General features: G+C 30.3%; 1 protein-coding gene and 1 long non-coding RNA gene across 2 annotated transcripts; both read left to right on the top strand.

The window, feature by feature from the left end:
- Positions 1 to 8,376: 8,376 nt before the first annotated feature.
- Positions 8,377 to 13,290, top strand: LOC114267488 (Heavy metal transport/detoxification superfamily protein). Its single transcript, XM_028208519.2, has 3 exons — positions 8,377 to 9,512; positions 10,482 to 10,557; positions 12,834 to 13,290. The coding sequence occupies exons 1-3, from the start codon at positions 9,312 to 9,314 to the stop codon at positions 12,965 to 12,967; spliced, it is 411 nt and encodes a 136-aa protein (XP_028064320.1). The 5' UTR covers positions 8,377 to 9,311; the 3' UTR covers positions 12,968 to 13,290.
- A 2,939-nt stretch (positions 13,291 to 16,229) lies between these two features.
- Positions 16,230 to 19,941, top strand: LOC114267440 (uncharacterized). The gene is made up of 2 exons (XR_014330431.1): positions 16,230 to 16,667; positions 19,757 to 19,941. It is a non-coding gene; the product is annotated as an uncharacterized LOC114267440 (long non-coding RNA).
- The last annotated feature ends 2,984 nt before the right edge of the window (positions 19,942 to 22,925 follow it).

Genomic DNA, 22,925 nt, shown 5'->3' with positions numbered 1-22,925 from the left:
TCCGTAATGCATATAAATACTATTATTGAATCCCGGAATGCATCTTTCTTTGAACATGTATTTCCAAAGAAGACTGGACAAGAGACTAGTACTGATAAAAGATCTTTTGATACTATTACTAGTCAGGATCAAGAACATGATCAAGAACAAGAGTTAGATCAAAATGAGGAAGAGGAACTTAGGCGTAGTAAACGTGCTAGAACCTCAAAATCTTTTGGTCCAGATTTTCTAACATATTTGTTAGAAAATGAGCCTTTAACTTTTAAAGAGGCTATGTCCAGTCCTGAAGCTCCTTTATGGAAAGAAGCTGACAACAGTGAAGTTGAATCCATCTTGCAAAATCACACTTGGGAATTGGTGGACTTACCACCAGGTTGTAAACCTCTTGGATATAAGTGGATTTTCAAAAGGAAAATGAAAGCGGATGGATCAATTGACAAATACAAGGCAAGACTTGTAGTCAAAGGATTTAGACAAAAAGAAGGTCTTGATTACTTTGACACGTACTCACCGGTTACTAGAATAACATCCATTAGATTGCTAATTGCCATTGCATCTCTATACAATCTAGAAATTCATCAAATGGATGTTAAGACCGCTTTCTTAAATGGTGAGTTAAATGAAGAAATTTACATGGAACAACCAGAAGGGTTTTCTGTTCCAGGGAAAGAAAAGAAAGTGTGTAAATTGGTTAAATCATTATATGGTTTAAAACAAGCGCCAAAGCAATGGCATGAGAAATTTGACAAGGCAATGATGTCAAATGGATTTAAAATTAATGAGTGTGACAAATGTGTTTATATTAAAAACACAGATAAAGGTTATGTCATTGTATGTCTATATGTAGATGATATGCTCATCATTGGTAGTAATAATGACATGATTAAAACTACCAAGAAAATGTTGAATAAACATTTTGACATGAAGGACATGGGCATTGCTGATGTAATACTTGGTATGGAAATTACCAAAACATCAGAAGGATATGCTTTGTCACAATCTCATTATATTAAGAAAATACTTGACAAGTTCAGCAAAGATGATGATCATCTAGCTAGAACACCTGTAGATGTTAATTTGTATCTTTCTAAAAATGTACAGGAAAGTATTTCTCAGTTAGAGTATGCCCAAATTATTGGAAGCTTAATGTACTTAATGAACTGCACTCGCCCAGATATAGCTTATGCAGTAAGTAAATTAAGTAGATATACGAGTAATCCGGGAGTAGAACACTGGAAAGCAATTATAAGGGTTCTAAGATATCTCCGATTTACTCGTAACATTGGGCTGAATTATACTAGATATCCAGCAGTACTTGAAGGATACTGTGATGCAAATTGGATATCGGATACAAGAGACTCGAAGTCCACCAGTGGGTATGTCTTTACTCTTGGTGGGGCGGCTGTATCTTGGAAATCTTCCAAACAGACTTGTATTGCTAGGTCTACTATGGAATTTGAATTCATAGCTTTAGACAAAGCAGGGGAAGAGGCAGAATGGCTTCGCCACTTCCTTGAAGATATTCCAATTTGGCCAAAACCGGTGACTGCTATATGCATACATTGTGATAGTCAATCAGCAATAGGTAGAGCACAGAGTCATATGTATAACGGTAAGTCTCGACACATTCGTCGTCGACATAATACCGTAAGACAACTACTCTTTAATGGAATTATTTCCATAGAATATGTTAAGTCTAAAGACAACATAGCGGATCCACTAACCAAAGGGTTAGCAAGAGAGTTAGTTGAAAATTCATCGAGGGGAATGGGACTTAAGCCTATTAAATAAGAGTTACCACAACGGCAACCCAACCTAGTTGACTGGAGATCCCAAGATCTAGGTTCAAAGGGACAACCGAGTTGTGATTGACTCAGAAGGATCACTGTGGAGTCCAACTCCTACCCATTTCTATGATGAAATAAGTGATGTCTGCAGCGATTTAGGTTAAGTAATACTTTTAATGATTCTTATATCTAGGTAAACCTAGTGGAGTATGGCAGGATACTTTTCATAAGAATCACCTATGTGAGTGTGAACTGGGCCGGTTCTATAAGATTTGTGAAGGGCTACAAGTCTTTAGAGCACTCATGAAAGACCAGGTTGTTCAGGGCCAAAATGAACACAATAGTGAGAACTAAACTGTGTCTGGAGATATACTGTGTGAGTTCTATTGTCTTGGTTTACACAAACGGCTGAACAGTTCAAGACATCATGTTCACTGGTTAGCTAGTACATCCGATAGTGTCTCACAAGGGAAGGTTCAAAGCCAAAAGCTACCTATCTTTTGCAGAATATTTCCAATTTCTGTACTCTCTGTAATTAGATCATGTTGTTGCATTTTCTCTCCGTCAAATTCCATTCATGTGGGGGATTGTTGGAAAAAATGGTTTTATATAGGCATATTTTTTAACCCAATTTGGGTGGACCCCAAACAACGTTTGGGGTGGGTTCGACGAGGTGAAGTGTTCCTTGCCGCGTGGCAAGTCACACGGTGAATACGGAATGTCAAAACCATTTATGAGTGAATGGGAAGTTGACATCGTTTTCAAGTTTAACATTAATTTCTTAATAAAATTCTTTTGAATTTTTTCAATAAGAAATTAGTGTGGGAATTTAATTTAAATCTAAATTCAAATTTTTGGATTCCTAAAGTAGTTTCCTAAAGTTTGTCAAATAGATTAATATTTATATTCCAAACAGGTTTTATTAAATCTATTATACTATTGGCTTTATTTTGATTATCTAGTCTAATAGTTTAATAATATTTATATTTCAACACTTTAGAATTTAGTCTCCTTTGACTACTTCTTCAAATGGTTTGAAAGATGTATAACTGTTCCTGTACAACGGCTTGAAATATATTGAAACAGTTGCAAATTGTTTGAAATTTGAATGACATCTGTTCATTTCAAATATGATCTGTTCACCTTTTTATGTACCTGTTCGGGTCTATTAATACAAGACTTGTTCCAGCAGATGTGGGGAAAAATAAAAAACATCCAGGAAAAAATTCTTCGGAAAATTGAAATCTGCACAGTAGCATATCTGTCCAGTTTCCAATTTGTATCTGTCCTATAACAGTTTCATATCTGTTTGGCAGTTTACACACCTGTTGGGACAGAATTTTGTGCCTATAAATACCATCATTCCAGCAGTATTTTTGGTCCGAAAAATCAGTCTGTAGATTGTCTAAATTGCTGTCCAGATTTTATTTGTGCATTATTCTTCATTTTAGTTTTAGAACAAAATTCAGAGAGTTAGAACACAGGTTTGGTTCGCCGAACAAATTGTTTGGAGTACTACAACAATTTGTGAAGATCATTGTATCCTGGGAGATAGACGCCACTCATCCGTAAGTACCATAGCGGGGCGAATCTGTCTTAAGGACAGAGTGTCACACACTCGACTTGGTCTTGTAATTTTATTTGGTTCGACAAAATAAATCCGGTATGTTATTTATTTATTTTGTTTGAGTTTATTTCTAGTTATTTTATTTACACAGAAGATTGTTCCAACAGTTATGTGACGGTACTGTCTGGAAATTTTAGTGTATGATGTTCGCCTTTTAGACTGACAGTTTTTATGAGTTTACGAGGGTCGTTCAGTGTCATCATAATATGTGTGTAGTTTGGCGTTCATTTTCTCGGTGATGATTCGTTGTTCCTTGTTTTAATTTTCTTTTTGGTTGTGGTGTAGGTAACATTATGGTCTGGAAATGTTTGGTATATAGAATGACAGTTTTCATGAGCTTACGAGTGTCGTCTAGTGTCATCATTAGTGTTTTTGTTAATCGGTTAAGTGATTGCGTTGTTTTCATTTTTAACCTCAGTAACGTTTTGTTCATATATTTTTATCAAAACAAACACCATCAAACATCAGTAACGTTCTGTTCATATAAAAAACGTCATCAACGTCATCAAACATTAATGTTCTATTATATTATATAAATATTAACGTTCTGTTATATTGAAATTACTTGATGTTTATACAATATAATAAACAAAAATACCATATCAAATATAAAAAAGACTAAATGATTTACAAAAAAACACTCAGAACTAGATAGAGCAACATTTCCCAATATGAGATGTATGAATAATTTTTCCTTCTCAAAAGAGCACTATATTTATATATCACATATAGGGTAAGTGGAAGCAAAAGTGATACCATAATTGAAGAGTATTACATTAAATTATGGAAGAGAAGATGATGTCAACCATGTGAAATGCATTTAACTAATAACACCATAAAGACATTACTCATTGTGACATATTGTTCATCTCTCTCTTTCTAGCTTCTTTATTGATGAATACGCTGACTAACCGCACTAAATTACAGAAGCAACATAGACATATATAATAGTCCATAGGACCAAATTACAAGACTCCATGCTGGGTGTTTTTTTTTTTAACACCCATATTGGATTGTTTGGCACAATTTATTTATAATTTTTTTTATTTAAAAAGTTTGTATTAAATTATTTGATCTAATTTTTACTCATAATTATTATGTACAAATAACTTAAATAATGAAAACAGGAAAATGAATATTTTTGACTTTTGCTTCCTGTGACATGAAATTTTTGCTTCTACTATTATTTTCGTTTGTATTAAATTTTAGGAATAATTATATCAATAGCCTATGTAATATACTTTATATGTCAATTTAACCACTATAATTTCAATTATATCAATTTTATCTTTTAAATTTTCACAATTTATCAATTTTGTCAAATTCATTTGTTAAGAAATTAGACAAAAATTAAAAATAAAATGGTTCATTCAAAAAAGGGAATGAATCTTTTAAAATTAGCTGTCAACTTTACAATCATTTTAAAGAAACTAAATGGATTGTTTGCCCTTAATTTCAATTCAATTTCTAAAGGAGTGTTATCAATGGAACAAAATCGGTACAATAAGAAAAATTCAAGGAGAAAATTGATGCAATTAAAATTAAAAGGACTAAAATGATATAAGAGAGTACATGGACTAATGGTGTAATTTATCCTTAAATTTGTTAATGCTATACTTGGATTTTAAATTTCGAAGGGAAAAGATAAGAAAATGAATATATACATATATAAATATAAAGAAAAAAGGGCAAATTACATATACCCCCTTGAGGTTTGGCTAAATTACAAATACCTCCCTGAGGTTTGAGAAATTATAAATTTCCCCCTGAATGCTATATTTGCATAACAAATTATAGGGTAATTTGTTATGAAATATAAATCTCAGGGGGCAAATTGTTATGAAAATACAAATCTCAGGGGGCGGGATGTAATTTCCGAAACCTCAGGAGGTATTTGTAATTTAGCCAAATCTCGAGGGAGGTATATGTAATTTGCCCAAGAAAAAAAGAAAATGAAATGAAAGATTTTATAAATTCGTTTATTTTGTTTGGTTGTTTCAGGAAATTGATAACAAAATGATATTCGTCCTGAATAATCCATATTATTTAGTTTGGTTGCTTATAAAATGTGAATATGTACTATCATATTTGAATCTATGATTTAAACATGAGTGCTGTTGGTTTGCTTTCTTCCCATTAAATATTGAGTGTGCCATTTCTATGGTGTAATAGAGTACAAAATTGCATCTTGTGTGGGATTTCAACCTTTGTCAATTTACATTGGTGCAAACACAATTATGGGTTTGATCGTATGTCAGACGTGCGACTCAATTCTCACATGAAAATATTATATATGTTATGACTTTACTTAATAGTCGACCTCACAAATTTATCTTTTTAAAGTTCAAGTCAAAAAGACGTCTCAAAAATTAAAATGTCACGTATTGTCTTATAAAATTCTTTCTATTTCTAACATAATTTGCATCACATCAGATGTGGGATGCCAACACTAAATTAGTCACTGAAGGGTTGGAGACCAATAGTTGACCTAGTGCACAAAGTGCTTCCTCATTAAATATGATGTTTTTCCATGTGTTTTCATTGCATAATGCAGCTTCTACTATGCTATAATTAAACCAGAGTTTGTGCTGTCTAAAGTGACACTAAAACAGTATAGAACATATCCCTTTCATTCTGGGGCATATACCCCTTCAATCAAGCACCCACCATGAACACTTCCAACCCAACTTTTCTTGTTGCTAGCAATGTTCATGTGAGAGACACATGACATGCATGACTAAACCATCAACTTTTTCAAATTTTGTCTCTTTCCCTTAAAAACTGTTATCACATGTACCCATCTTTATAAAAATCAATAACACTAAGGTCATGTTTGTTTGGGTAGACATGAGCTTGGGATTGGACTAATAATCCAATAAAATTATTAATCCGATGTTTGGTTAAACAATTGAAGTAGGAATTAATTATTTTAAACTTGACTATTAGTTAAGATAGGATACATAATCCAACAAATTTATAGTCCTAGGACTATTAGTCATGGGAATGCTAATCCAGTCCGCCCAAACAAACATGGCTTAAGTACACAAAAGAAAAATAATATATGATTTAAATTTATTTTGAAATTACATTTTGAATAAATTTAAGTTTCAAATTATTTTTTTTAATATTTTTTTCCATACACATAGCATTATGATAATAGACCCTTTGAGCTCGGTAGAAGAAAAATTCAATCATCCAATAATTTAAAGACAATTCATAGCTCATAATGTTTAATAATTCAAGACCCCTTGTCCCCAATTATGCTAAAATATTGCAGGCCAAGACAAAGTCCTTATCAACTTTGACCCCATTGGTCCTTTAGATTATTATTATTATCTACTAAGCCGCTTTGTGTTGGCCTCATTTGCTCATTAAATATGTATACATATATATAACCCCTTTTTTTTTTTTTTTGCTTAAAACAGTAAAGAAAATAAAGAAAAATGGCTCACTCTTTGATTCTTCAATTGTTTATCAGCTTTAGGGCGGTCATGGATAATAACCAATAATTGATTGACAATAAAAAAAACTTGAGAGCATCAACGTATTTTTTAGAATTTTTTAAACATGCCATTGACATTTATACATTAAAATAATATTGTGATTAACATAATCTTAATTTTATCAATTTAAATTTTACACTTTTAATTGTGCTTTCATGTGGTCTCTCCGTCATTATCATTAGTATTTTGGACAGAAAAAGGACACGTGCAATTCACGTGGGCATGTGCCAATTTTTATGCCCAAAATGGTGATAGAAATTGATGGAGGAACCACATTGAAATTGAAATGCGATTGGAAATGTGAAATTTAGGACTGGTTTGGCAAGTGTAAAAAAAGTTAAAAAGTAAAAAAGTTACTAAAAAAGTTAAAAAGTTATCACTATTTATCAAAAAAAAATTAATATACAAATATTAAAATATAACATCAACTTTTTGGCCCATCAATGTCTGACGTCATGCCAACGACAGGGAAAGGGGGAAAAAAAAATACATGGGTACATTCACTAAGTTGGATGGTAAAGTTAGGGCCGTGGGGACCCACATAGGTCCCGTTTTGATAATCCGAACCGTTCAAAATGTAGAATTCGTCTAGTATTATATGTTTATAAAAAATCATGTCTATCAAATATCGTTAACTACATGATCAAATCAGTTTTATATAAAAATTGGATGGTGTAATAAATAACAGTTGACAAAAATAATTAACCCGATCAGATAGCTATCGATATCCAATCAACGTGATTTTTTACAAATATATAGTACCCGACGAATTTTACACATTGAACGGTTCCGATTAGAAAAACAGGACCCATGGTAGGCCTCCACAGGCTGAACAACACCGTCCAATCCAAGCCCGAAAAGGAGACAATTTTTTCTCATGCATTCACCCAGCCGACTGACTGTCAATCCGTACAGTGTACTACACTATCTTCTCCTACACACTTATTTATACCATTTTTAATACACATTTTTTCATAAAAAGTCAAAAAGTTAACCCAAGCATCCATATTTTTTTCCTCAACTTTTTAGTCCAAAAAGATAAAAAATACACTTATTTAAGACACCTCAAACAACCCCTTAAATTGATGAAATTAAAATTATAAAATCAAAGTGAAATCTCACTAAAAATATAGGGATCAGTAGTGTAAATTTACCCAAGGAATTACTCACCAACAAAGAACTCCGATCTCTTGCTCAAAAACCACTTATTTAGTACTATTCAAAAATTTTGAGCAAATTCCATTGTTTTAGGCTCTCAAACAAACAATTTTAATGTAATTTTTTACATAAAGTAAGTTAATATGAGCCTAGTTAAAACTCCGTCATGCCAATTTATCAATCTTGAATAAAATATTATCATGATCTTAAATCTTGATTATGGTCATAATCATCATAATGCAAATTGTGAGATGTTTATCTGTACTATCTATAAATAGTCATTAACCCTAGCTTAGCATTCACACAACACAACGCTAGATGTGGTTTTTTACTGTTCTTTGCGTCTTGGTCACATGAAATGAGATTATTCTTATATTAGATTTTAAAAAAGATGCATTTAGTTTCTTCCATATTAGTAGATAGATAGTCACATGAAACAGATGCAATTTGTCTTTAGCTAATTTCCCACGTAAAGTTCCACCAACCTTTTTTCCTAGAATTTATCTTGTGCCACCATCTTTAGTCCTTTATTAGATGACAAAATCTAGATGGAGTGAGTTCAATATCTTTCTAAACAATTAGTAGAAGGGAAATCGGGAAACAATAAATAAAATTAATAAAATTTTTCATTAATCATAATAGTATTTACATTTATATCAAGCTATTCTCTCATTTTTTAGGACATTTGCATCAAACTACAATAAGATTGAAATCTAAATATTGCATATTTTAAGAAGTGCTTTTTGTGTCATTGTTCTTCCTCCACCCACCCAAATCTCACAATCAAGGAAAGGAAAACTGCACTGCACAAGTAAGACTCGAACTTAACAAAATTTTCCTCTCTCCTGCCCTCCTCTAAATCTCACAATCAAGAAAAGGAAAATTACACACAGTGAAATTTGAACTCAAACGTCACGATAAAAGAATACCATTTTGTGTCATTGTTTTCGTTCACCCACCCAACCAACCAAATCTCACACCACTTGATCCCCTCTAGAAAAATGGGTCTTAGATTCTTTCTTCCACAATAGTTTCTTGGGTGTTGTGTTAAAACTTTTGCTTCCCCAATGAAAAATTGACCTTTAACTTGTCATTTCATACTAGGAATTGGTTTCTAGATATGGGTTTTCTTTTTATCAATCATATGGGGAAGAAGTGGCTTTTCATGTGAGGGTTCTAACTCAAATTTTTTATACATAGACTCTGATATTTTGGGTAAGAAGTTTGGGGTGTGATATGGGGAAACTCAGTCTTGGGAGGGTGTTGGATTGCCTTTGTCTTTCTTCTAACTCAAGCTCTTGTTTCTGCATCAATTCTTCGGAAAACAAAGATGAGTTTGAGAGAAAGCCATTGGTTGCAAGTGAAGGTGGCAATTTGGTGAAACTGAAGGATGTTCTTGAAGAGCCCCAGACACTTGCTTTCCAATTGAAGCCCAAGGTGAGTTGCTTCAATGTATACTCACTTTGTTGTTTTTATAATTTTTTTATGTAACAGTATGTTTGGCTATTGAGAAATTTTGTGTCTACTGAAATGGTAAACAAAATTTTGAAACTTACATTCTTGTCACCTATCATTGTAAAAGAAGAAATGAAAGAAAATCTCTCCATATTGAAAGAATCCGAAGCCTAAACAAGATTTCTGAATAGACTTTGGATTATCTATCCCACGAATGCTATGTCCACTTGTTCTAATTTATGTACAATCACTTGATCATATTTAGAGATTCTCACATAATATAATGATTGTGAGTGAATTGAGATTGAAAAGTAAAATTTTTGTAACATGAGTTGTTTTTAAGCCTATTTGGTAATATTTTGATTTTCTATTTTTGGTCCACTAAAAAATAAGATGAGTCGTTTGGGAACAAGTTTTTTTAGTAATTTCTTGACTTTTTGACTAAAATATGATGTAAAAAAAACTTGTATGTTTAAGATGACTTTTTAATTTTTTACGAAAAGATGTGCAAAAGTAGAGAGAAAATGAAATATTTGAATTTTTGTTATAAGTTGTTGGTTTTTTTATTTTTTTAGTGACTTTTAGACTAAAAAGTGATATTGTCAAACGAGGCATAAGACTATTTGGATTTTTATTTTTATTTTTTTCAATTTACAAAAAAACATGAAACTAGGGAAACTTGTTTGGTATTGTTTCCGGATTTTTTTTTTTCAAAAATTACCCACTTTTTAGGAAATATCAAAATGTTATTGTTGAATTAAAAAAAAAAAACTATTTTCAGACAAAAATAAAAAATGAGGGATGTATAAATCTGATTTTTGGAAATCAACCAACTCATAATCAAATAAGCTTTTAAATCTGATTGTTGATTTGGAATGAGTATGTTGATTTCCAACATTAGTGGAATAAAAAAAAACTCATTTAATTTGTGTTTGATGACTAATAATGTAGATGGTGGTGCTAAGGGTGTCAATGCACTGCAATGGTTGTGCAAGAAAAGTTGAGAAACACATCTCAAAGATGGAAGGTATGCTAAATATAAGCATTTCTAGTTTCAGAATATTACCGACTGAGCTCTTAAATTAGCATTCATCACAAAAATGACATATTTTTCTTTGGCTTTGACTTGTCTCCAGTTAAAAGCTAAACTAGATCATACAATTAAGGTCTCTGACCGGAAAGAATCATTAAACGAAAGACTCTTATCGGTAAGATTTTATAAAAATATGGTCCAATTGAATTTTTTCAAAAAGTCTTATCAGTAAGAGTTTTCCGTTTAAAAATTCTTCTCAATTAAAATCTTCTGTTTAATGATTCTATCCAGTCAAAAATTTCAACTGTCTGACCTAGTTAAAATCTCAACTAGAGACAAGTCATTCCATTTTTGTTTCCACGGCTTCATTGTGTATGTGTATGAATTAACTACATAAAACATGCTGTCGATATGAGAATTCTAGGGCTGAGCAAGGAATCCGTGAAATCCGTAATCCGATCCAGTCCAGTCCAATCCGATAGGTTTGGATTGGTTTTTTGAATCCGTAGTTCGGTTCTGGATTGAAAAATTAAAAATCCGTAGTACACGGATTGGTTCCGGATTGAACACCACGGTTCCGGATTGGAACCGATCCGGACCGTATACAAATGGTATATATTTTTATTATACATCCTCCCCCATAGTATCTTTTCTTATTCTATATAAAATCTAAACTCAAACCTAAAACCGTATAATATCTTCTTTTATTACTTTTATTTGTTAATTTTTAGTTTTAATTTGTAATGGTCTAAATACTTATGGTGAAACCAGTTTTCTTATGGTTGTTTAAATTCTAGCACAATATGTCACTATTATAGAAATAGATGTTGCTATTGTGGAACTAATATAGCGCTATGTTTATGAAATTAAAGTGTTATATATATTTTTTTGTTATTTAATTATGTGAATCCGTGGTCCTAAATCGATCCAATCCGTATTTAAACGGATTGGTTCGGATTGGTTCCATGATTTAAACGGATTGGATTGGTTCCAATTTTTCAGGAACCGTAGATAACGGATTGGTCTTGGTTTTATCCCAATCCGGTCCAATCCGAACCATGCTCACCCCTTGAGAATTCATGGCAAAAGAAAAATAATTGAATGTCAAAGTTCAATCTATTGAGTTGATTCTATTAATCCAGTGGATTTTGTTTCTTGTGGATGTGAATGCACATAATTTTTTTTTTTGTTTTTCTTCTTTTATTTCAACATTTACATATATACGTTATTAAATCATGCAAAATATTCATAATGCTCGCGCATTATTAAACCATACATTATTAAACCATTGTAAAAAGTCACATGGACACCCATTTGAGTAGTCAAAGTAATTTTTTATAAATTTATTCGTATTTATATTTTCTTATTCACTTTTAACACTATAAATTTGTATCCTACCCTAACTTAACCTAAAGGAAATACGAAGAAAATTTAAATACAATTACTTGAGCCAAGTTAGACTTCGTTTGGAAAGTCCAACTTGGGGCTTTTATGGTTATTTTAGTCACAAAAAATAAAATAGACTTTTTAATCCAATAAAACAAAATATCACATCCAACTCATAATCATTACATTTTTTCTCTCACAAAAAGTTAAAAAAGCCAAAACACATTCCCAAACCAGACTTTTTAGCCTCATACTAAAATAGTCAAAAAAAACCAAAGAGTCAAAAAGCCAACCCACTTCCCAAACGAACCCTTAATATATTTTAAGTTTCTCTTCTCTTCAGTTGACAGAATAATTCAATCTAAAATATGTAAAGACATAATAATAATAATAATAATCTAAACTTATTAGGTTATGTGGGCGAACTTAAAGTTTAAATTTCTTTTAGGGCTAAACTTGAAATGATTATATTAGACCCAATGTCAAATCTGGTTAAGCTTAAGGTGATAGATATTAGATATGTTGTTACTAGTATGCAAGTTTGAATGGTTGTTTGTTCATCCTAAAATAAACCATCGAAGGACTCTATGTCCACTGAAAAAATTGACATTTTGACAACATAAATTTACCAAAAATATCTTTGGAAATGCTATTATAATCACAACCATTGAATTTCCCCTGATAACATTATTCTTTAGGCTCAACTCTCTAATTAATTAAAGAAATATCCAACTCCAATTTCAATATAGAAATTGTATTGACCCAAAAAAAATTGTCCCAAATTTTTACGTTTGTGTGATAAAAATTGAATTTTATAATATATGATCAAGTATAGAACGAATCTGAGATTATTTTTATGACTAATATTTGTGTGTGTATCACAGGGGTGACATCGTACGAGATAGACCTGGAAACCAAAATGGTAGTAGTAATAGGAGACATTGTTCCATACGAAGTGTTGGAGAGTGTTTCTAAAATCAAGACTGCAGAGCTCTGGACACCTCCCTCCTCCCAATGAGAATTGACAAGCAAAGCAACCAATCCAATCCCAACAAAAATGTCCCAAAAAGAAATATAAAATACACTTACATTTCATATTTTCTCACCATCACCATAGTCTATTATAACCAGTATTGTGTACATCAAAAAGGAGAATTACATCCCTATCCAAGTTTTCTGGTGTTTACAGATCAAATTGTCATTTTATGACTAGCCTTCTTGGTAATGGCTCCTACTTTTATATGAGTTGTGTATATATGTTTTGAAAAGTTGGTAAAAAGTTAATTTTTAACTTTTTACTAAGTTTTTTAGCTTTTGGAAAGTGATTTGGAAAGTTAAAAAGCTGATTTTTTGCTTTTTAGTTTAACATTTATTTATGGTGTCAAATTAAATTAAAATGATCAAAATACCCTTACCCAAAATAAGAATTTTATTTTTTTATTTTTTTCATAGGCCCTAGTTTGTAATTTTACACCTGCGTTTTTAGCACTCGCCAAACCAATTTTCGCATTTTTGGCACTTGCGTTTTTGGACATTTTATCTAAAAACATGACTTTTTGCTATGTTCCCAAAATGACACATACACTATAATCTAAGCATCAAGTACTGTGTTGTCGAAATTAATATCTTAGACCCAGTAATAATAATATGATAGTCGTCATGGAGTGGATGTCGGATTTCGAATTCCATTTGACTATCAAAGCAATATGTGTGTTGTCCTCAGTTTGTGCCCAGAAAACAATATGCAGTTTTGTACTTTTCTCCTAGGAAAAGTTACAATTTTTTGTGATATAGGTTATGAATTTTTTTTGTAATAAAAGTTATGAATCATAAAATTATAATATGCGCTTAAAAATTATTTGTTGTTAAAGTTATACTTTTTGTGAGAAGCAAAAAATTATATTCTTTGTCAAGATACTTTTTGTGACAAAAGGTAGCTCGTTTGGGAATTAATTACTTTAGTTAATTTTTTAATTTTTTACGAAAAGATATACAAAAAAGTAATAAAAGCAATGTGATAACATGGTTTGGCCTTTTGACTATTTTAACCAACAAGCCATATGCCAAATACACTTTGTTGTGATAAAGACTTTTTGTATAAGGTGCATACCAATGCACACACTAGCATTTCTCACATATAATTGTATTTGAATTATGAATTTGAATGTGAATTTAGAAAAAACAATGGAGAAAAAAATTACTTATAGTGGAAAGAATCTCAGAACATATAAATATCGGGATATAATCCAATTATTAAAAATTATTGAGATACAATGATAAAAAAATTACCAAAAAAAATAAAAATAGAAGATTTTATGTGCTTTTACACTTCCACCATAACATAGGATTTGATCGTTGCATCCCATTAGAATTTACGTTGTTGCAATTGAAGACTCCATTTTGTTTGTTAGATTAAATTAGATGAGATTATTAGTAAAACAGAATTGAAAATGTAAGATAAATTATATTTGTTTGTGTATACTATGGTGATATTAATTGATTATGTGAATTTATGTAAAATTCTTCAATATATAAAATGATAGTTTTATTATTTTTGTAAAGTGAGAGTGTAATGGTTACTTTGGTGGGATGACATTAGTTGATTTAGATTAAATTTATGAATTTATATAAAAACCCTTAACATGTAAAATATAAATTTATATTTTTGTAAAGTGTAATGGTGACGTTGTATTACTTATAAATTAATGAAGTTTTCTTGATATATTTTTGTTGATGAACTTACCATGTTTGGTGTATTTTATGAAGCTATTTAGTTTTTTATATTAAAAATATGTATTAGAGTATTTGGTATTATTTATAATTTATGAGATATAGTAATAATTTAAATAAATTTTTAGAAAATAATCATTAAAAAATAGTGAATTTTAGATTGTAATCTTTTATCTAGTACCAAAATGAAATTTTGTTGAGCAGATCAACATGTTTGGCTAACAAGTTAGTTACAAGGCTAACTAACTACCACATACTATACTGTTCACCAATCTCCTTCACCTACCCCCAATTAGAGAAGTTATTAGTTGGTTTTGAGACTTCGCTATATGATGTTCCAATGATATTATGATTTGTGAAGAAAGTAGAGCTTACAAATTTATATTGGGTAATTGAATAATATGAAAATATATGATAAATTGTGACCAGTGAGAAGTTTGGTCACGTGATACCCTTAAACAAATCGATAATTTTCTATAACACAATCAATTCGTAATCAAATCTTTTTCTCTCTCTCTCTCAAAGTCAACTTCATCATGCACAAAAATGAGAAAATATCATGTTATCTCTCAAATTATTATGTGAAAATTAATAAGGCACTTAGGGTGTGTTTGGTTTGTGTTTGTGGAGTAGTTTTTTAAATAAAATGTACGAAAACTTGTTTGGTTTACTTTTTTTTAGAAATAGTTTTGGAAAATTATTTTAGGAGAGAGAGTTTTAAAAAAAATGATTGATTTAATATGTATTTTACTCTGTCTCATTTTAATTTGATACTTCAAATTTTTAAAATTTGATGAATTTACCCTCTTCATCTAATTTCGTCTACAATCAAATAAAATGTGTTAATGTGGTACCAAATTTTATTTGGAACTTTATTTTACCTTCCAAATTATACTTTAAAAATCAATTAACCCTTCAAATATTAAAAAATAATTTAAATATTTAATTAATAATTTTTATCTGGAAAAAAAAGAAGAAGAAAAGAGTATTAATCATGTTGAGTATTCTTTAAACAACAATTGCTAATTTTTGTGTTAAATTGTCATTCAATTGATGATACGACCGAATACGTAATCTCAATTTTTTAGTCAAATTTCGACATATTCATTTTTATCGTTCAATATAAATTTGTAAATTTGTTTCATAATAAATGCGGTCTAAATTTTTACCCACTCTATTTTGAAATTACTATTAATCAATTAATTATATTAAAATTAATTTAAAAAATAAACTAATTATAATCACACACAAGTAGCCATAAATTTTTTAGCTCAATTAGTTTTTTTGAGATTTAAAGAGACAAATCTAAATAGGAATTTTTATATTTTTTTCAATTATTTTTTGCAAAGTATATTATTTAAATTTTAATTTTTTATAATTGACATAAAAAATATTTATTAAAATTTAATTTTTTTATAATTAACATAAAAAATATTTATTAAATATTTAAATTTAAATTTTTATATATTTAAAGACTAATTAATTTTTAAAATATAATTGGAAGAGTAAAGTAAAATTTTAAATAAAATTTAGTGTGACACAACCAAATTAGGCACAGAAAGTAAATTAATAAAATTTCAAAAAATTTAGTTCACCAACAATGGCAAACCCTCTCTTCATCATCCTCGTCTCTACCCCTTTCCTCTCCAAACCATAACCCTAACCCTAAACCCTAACGCATCATCATCAGCACCACCGCTCACCGCCCGCAGAGAGCTCACCAACTATGGCTTCCCCACCACCGTCCTCACCTACTCCCTCAACCACTCCTCCGGCCACTTCTCCCTCCCGGCAACTACCTCGCTACCTACTCCAAGCTAATCACAGGCAAAATCGTGTTAGGGCTTTCTTCAAATGTTGGTCCATCACCGGAATCAAATCCGACGGTGAGGATTTGGTGTTTGAGGTCGGTTTGGTCACTGTTAAATATCCTTCCAACAACTTCGACGGCAGTCCCGAGTGCGAGGGCAAGCGATTGGCTTCTTAAGGTACGAATGTGTTCGCAAGGTTCGATTTTTCTGATCCAATTTATATATATGATGTACATTTCTATATTGATGAATGTTTATCTGTATAAGTAGTGTTTTACTTTGATGTGTTAATTTATCCGATAGTTGGGCCATGTTCTTCTAGTTGTTAGTTCTTGTGAATTTCAGAAGAGACAATTAGTGAGGGAAATGAAATTTCCAGCCAAGTTATTGTTGCTTTTAGTGAGATTTTGTTGGCATTGACCATCAAGTGCTTTAACTGGGTTTAGAAATAAATGTCAAGCCTTTGTGTATTTACTTGAGATTTTCTTGGATTATAACTTGAGTGGTGTTGTACAATGAGTAAATTCTATAGAATTATTATATAGATATAACACTTGTCACTATGGGTCATAATTGTAAGAAGAGCGATTACATAATGATGTTGCTCGAATATGGATTTCACTTTCTAATGAAACACCCATGAAGACGTCTTTAATTTACAAGAAAAAGAAAGAACATCCTCACGTCACGTCATTACTGTTTTATTTTATTTTATTTTTATTATGAATTTTCTATAAGAATAGAGTTTCCTTTGTTATAATGACTCTGACACATTGTTCTAGAATAGCACTGCCACATAATTTTAGAAGAAGATTTTGAATAAAATATCTGGTTATCGTCTGTCTGTACTCGTTCATTTATATGAATATATGATATGTCGTAAAACTGTTCTCTTTAACTGAATTTAAATCAATATGCTTCTACCCTCTACATTGCTGAGATCATGAAGTTTGTTTCCTTTGCTTTTCTTGTTTTCTTTTAGGGTTTGTTTTTGGGTTGCAATTTGAATATATATATATATATATATATGTATGGAGATGTTGGACATCACATTCTAGAGGATATGGACTACAGACAATTTTCATTGTTTTCTGTTACTAAACTTTCAATAAAACCAAGGATTTTTTTATAATGGACGGATTGGTTTAATTGGATACACGTGATGTTGCCACTTGCAATGTGGGGGTATACTAAATTATGGCTGAAAGGTTTTTTTCTTTCTTTTCTTTAATAGTTCCAGTGCATTGTAGGAATTCTCTTTGTCTTTAAGCATTAACTTAGGATGGTGCTTGTTTTATTATTGGTGGTAGGAATTGTATTTGGGCCTTTCACTTTATGTGGTTCTTGTTTTCTAATTTTTGTCTGTATGTAATTGCTATGTTCATTCTTGTCAAAGCATATGATAAATAACCAAAAGGTGTAAATTTAATTATAATGGGTTTGTTTCTTTTGTTTGGATGGAATATGTTCTCCTCTGAAGTATATTTTTTTTCTTCTATTCAATTATGGATTTGTTTGTAGTTTTGATTATATCTATGTAATTGATATCCTGCTATACTTTTTAATACTGTTTGGCTTTGTTCTCTCTCTCTCTCTCTCGATTAATTGGCTTTGTTCTAATTAATGGAGTATTACCTTTTTCCTCAAAAGGATTTAGAATCTTAAGGGACCAGGTGCTTATCAAGCCATTGTTAGTCTGTAATCTCATCAAAAAACTGAAATGATCCCATGAAGCTGTTAGACTGTGTAAAACTTATTGGTGACTAAAGAATTGAGGCAACTAGTGTGATGATTTCTAATTTTGCTTTAGTTGATCTTTTGAGTAATTGCAAAAAATTTTAATGGCAAATTACACTTACACTGTGTTTGGTTGAGGGATTTGGGGAGTGATTTGGAAAACGAAAGAAAAAATGTGTGTGAAACTAGGTGAAATGTAAGTATATATTTTTCATATTCCACCTACCTTTTCTCTTTCTATTTCCAAATCTCTCTTCAAATCCCCTAACCAAACACAGTATCAACACTCCTTGAGGTTTATGACAATTATAGATTTTTTAAGAGATTGAGATTAGTCAAAATGGAGTCTGACTTCATATATATATATATATATATGTAGAAGCACACACAAAAAGTGGGTAAGGGTAAAAATGTAAAACAACATGCTCTGTTAATAACCACCCCTGGATAACTCTGATAGGAAAAGTGTTTGCTTAAGGGGTGTCTTTGTAATTTGTTAATCTCTTAATGAGGGGAGTGTTTGCATGTTCTAAGGAATTTTGATAATTAAAATGTATTGTATTTGTATGTATGCTTTGTGAATCTATCATCTTAATAAATCCATTAACTAGTAGGATGGCTCTAATCATCACAATTATGTCTGGGAAAAATTATCTTCTCATGTTATTAAAACTTAGTTGATTCTTTAGCATCAATTTTGTCATGACTTGTATAACCTTTACTCTTTAGGATTGCACGACCACAATCCTATATCTTTCAGAATGTGTGAAGGGCTTTGTTGTCATAGTTGTCTTGTTGAGCTTGATGCTTGAAGTTTCCATATTTAACTGGTTTCTGAAAATGAAGGTATTGATAGACTTATGAATGCTATAGCATCAAAGCAATTGAACCATGTGGGTGATCTAGTTAGTCATCCAGTGTTCCTGGTTGCAAACTGTAAGCCAAGTTTAAGTTTACCCTTACACAACGTGACAGTCAAGCTCAATGGATTCCGCATAATGATTTGTCATTTGATGTTGTAGCAAACACAAAGCTATACGTCTTAGACTGAGTATTTTAGTGAGCTTCTTGATTATGTGCATTCTACTTTTACAAGTTCTCATTATGCTTCAACTAAGAGACTGGAATACTAAGATTATAATGGTATGATTTTTTTATGCAATTTACTTGAAAAGAAAATGATCAAGATGTATCTGTATCTCCTATTTATCAACCGGAAAAAAAAATAAAAATAAAAATAAAAAAATAAAAATAAATGATCAAGATGATAAAAATGATCAAGATGTATCTGTATCTGTATCTTCTATGACTATTATTATTATTATTATTATTTTCTATGAAATTAATATTCTTTGTTGCACTTGTAAGGCTTTCTTATATTTCATTGTGGTCAGAATGATGAAGAGTTATACCATTGCACGGGTTTGCTTTTCTCCACTTAGGTGTGAAATTATTATGCTCTGAACTCATATAGATGAAATGCCGCAAATTAAATTTTTGTTTTTTTATCCCTTTTCCTTCTCTTGCAGATCTCTTTCATCGGCTGCTTCCATGGATTAGATTATGGATTAATTTTGTTGGTAAGTTTAGGCAATGAAGCACTCAGCAAATTTTAATACATGAGTTTATGCTTTTCGAACATTAAGAACAAAATGCCTCTGTAAGAATGTTTCTCATTTTTTGTGTATTGTATATAAGCTCTGTGGTTTCTCCATTGGTGTTACTTTATCTTGGTATATAAAGCTCCGTTGCTTGGAATTCGCTTGAATTATTTTAAAGTTTAAAGTGCAAAATTAGTGGGAATTGCTTAAGAAGTTGTAGATGATCTGGCATCATCATTGTCTCTCTTTTTCAAAGTTCTACTTTTTTGAATTTTTGTGCAAAGGCTAATTTCTTCTTCTGTTGTTGTTGTTGTTGGTTTTTTTTTTTTTTTTTGACCCAAATGATTATTTAAAATATTTTGCGGAAATATTATTTTGCCTTCTAAATTTTTACACATTTTTGAATTTGACCTTCATATTTTGATTAATATTAATTTTACATCAAAACTTTTGAAATTGTGATCAATTTGGCTCATGTTATCACATTTCATCTATAATTGGACAGAATGTGCTGGTGTAGTATCAAAGTTCATTTGGAATTGCATTTTTGCCCTTAAACTATATCTTAAAAATCAATTTGCCTCCCAAATAAAAAAAATTAAATTTAAATATTTAATAAATAATTTTTTATCCTATAATGAAAAAATTAAATTTTAAATAATATGTACTTTGCAAAAAAAAAAAAAATCTTCATTTAGAATTATCTTGAGACTATGAGATAATTCGATAGACGTGTCGTACTTATATTACGTACTTACCTAAGTATCATATTTCTGTATATGTATCGGATACACAAAACACGTATTCAAATTTTTTTTTCTTAATTTTTGGCATACCCAGACGTATCTAGTATATACTCAAATCATGTCATACCTTAGTCGAAACAATATTTTCTTCTATTACAAAGATAAAATATATTTTTCTTGACTTTTTTTTCATTTTTAGTTTTGTGCTTAGCATGGTTTTAAAATTAAGGGATGTTTTGTAAATTATTTAATATAATGATATTTTATTTTAATTTATCTTATATCTGTACATTTGGCATTAAATGTCTCAATTGTATGTTAGATTTAACAAATTAAACTATTTAATCAATTTTTGTATTATTCTAAATTAAAAATAAATATTTTTTTACAAACGTATTAAATTGTACCCGTACCCTACTTTTTTTTTAATTTTACCGTATTGACATACCCGCATCGTATCAATACTAGTATTTATACCTATACCTGTGTTTCATAGGTCTCCAATTATCTTGAGTCGATTTTGGAGAAACTTATTGAGTCAAAAATTTCTTAGCTACACTATATGTGTATGCATGTGCAATTGTAACTAGTTTATTACTCAAATTAATTTCAATAGAATTAATTGACTAATAGTAATTTTAAAATTGAGTGAGAAAAAAAATTCAAAATTCGATAAGTACCCGATACAGGTACGACATGTTTGTCGTAGTACGCATGTTTCATAGTCTCAAGATAATTTTAAATAAGAATTTTTATATTTTTTGTTGCAAAGTATATATTATTTAAAATTTAATTTTTTCATTATTAAGATAAAAAATTATTTATTAAATATTTAAATTTATTTTTTTATATTTGGGGGGTAAATTGATTTTTAAGATATAGTTTGGGAAGTAAAATGAAATTTCAAATAAACTTTGGTGTCACGTTAGTACATTCCGTCCACTTGTAGACAGAATGTGATGGCAGGGGCTAAATTGATTAAAATTTTTGAAGTTTAAATATAAAATTGATATTAATTGAAATCTGAAGATCAAATTAAAAAATACATGAAAATTTGATAAACAAAATGATATTTCCTCAAAATTTTCTCACCATTAGTTCATAGCTTTTTTCTTTCTTTCTTTCTTTCTTTCTTTTTTTTAGGGAAAATTGTAGAAAAATGAAGAGTAATTGAAACAAATGCAAAAATGTGAGAAAATTAAAAATAGATGTAGCAGAGATGGAACTTAAAGTTATTTACAAAAACATGGTGAAAATTACATTTTGCCTTCCAATTTTTTGCCCTCAGCTTCTCTGCAGCGGTTCAAAAGAGTGAGAGTGGTGTCTGGCAGAAAAATGGGAGGGACCATATTTTTGTTGTTAATTTTTAAGTTATTGTCTCTTGTTAAAGTTGTAAATGAGTTAAGTCAAATTTTAAGTCAAGTTTGGCGTGTGCTTAAAAAGTTAAAAAAATAAAAAATTATTTAAAAAGTTAAAAAATTATCACTATTCACCAAAAGTCAAAAAGTACGGCTGCACAACTCTCAATCCTAATTTTCCCCTACACACTAATTTCTACAATTTTTTAATACACATTTTTTCATAAAAAGTCAAAAAGTTAACCCAAACAACTATTTTTTTTTCTCAACTTTTTAGTCTAAAAAGTCAAAAAGTACACTTATTTAGGACATCCCAAACAATCCCTTATTGAGCTCGAATTTGGCTCTTTGACTTATCGAACTCATTTATTGAGTTCAAACTCAGCTCGATAAATAATTTGATTCGAGCTCGGCTCGGCTTATTAATATTAATGAAACTCAAGTTCGGTTTGACTCGATTCAGTTTGAATTGATACGATTTTTTTAATATTATTTATATAAAATATTTAAATAAAAATAAATTAATCAAACTTTTTTGAATTCGAACTTGATTTGTTTATTAAATAAGTCCAACATTCGAGTTTGAACTCAAACTCAACTCGTTTGGGCTAAACCTTAACGAGTCAAATCCAACTTGTATGTAAATGGCTTGATTTACTTACAGTCCTATCTCTCAGGAAAGTTTTTTTTATTCTTCTTATTTTTACAATTATTCCTACAAATCATTATTTTGCAATTTTTTAATTATTTTTTTGTTTTTTAAATTCTGTTTCCAAACAGTGTTTTTGTCACACTTGGCTCGCCTTCAACTTATGAGGCTATTGTCAGTTGTCAGGCAATCAATGTAGGAAATTATTTGAAATCATTAATATATATTCCTTCCAACCTGTTGGTAGAAAGCACGTATAAATGTGTGGGCGACACTTAGCCAAGATTTTGGAGTTTAGTTCTAAAGTCTCAAGTATCACTTTCTTTGAGGGAAGTTATAAAATG

This window comes from Camellia sinensis, chromosome 5 (assembly GCF_055761805.1).
Source record: "Camellia sinensis isolate YWXY chromosome 5, ASM5576180v1, whole genome shotgun sequence".
NCBI classification, from domain to species: domain Eukaryota; kingdom Viridiplantae; phylum Streptophyta; class Magnoliopsida; order Ericales; family Theaceae; genus Camellia; species Camellia sinensis.
Note: the sequence above shows the minus strand (reverse complement) of the source record. Positions and strands in the feature narration are given on the sequence as shown.

What these genes read in the sequence shown, in the direction of transcription:
- LOC114267488 (XM_028208519.2), top strand. Translation starts at nt 9,312, where the DNA reads ATGGGGAAACTCAGTCTTGGGAGGGTGTTGGATTGCCTTTGTCTTTCT. An exon ending in CTTTCCAATTGAAGCCCAAG is followed by an intron (nt 9,513 to 10,481) that starts GTGAGTTGCTTC and finishes CTAATAATGTAG; the next exon opens with ATGGTGGTGCTAAGGGTGTC. An exon ending in ACACATCTCAAAGATGGAAG is followed by an intron (nt 10,558 to 12,833) that starts GTATGCTAAATA and finishes TGTGTATCACAG; the next exon opens with GGGTGACATCGTACGAGATA.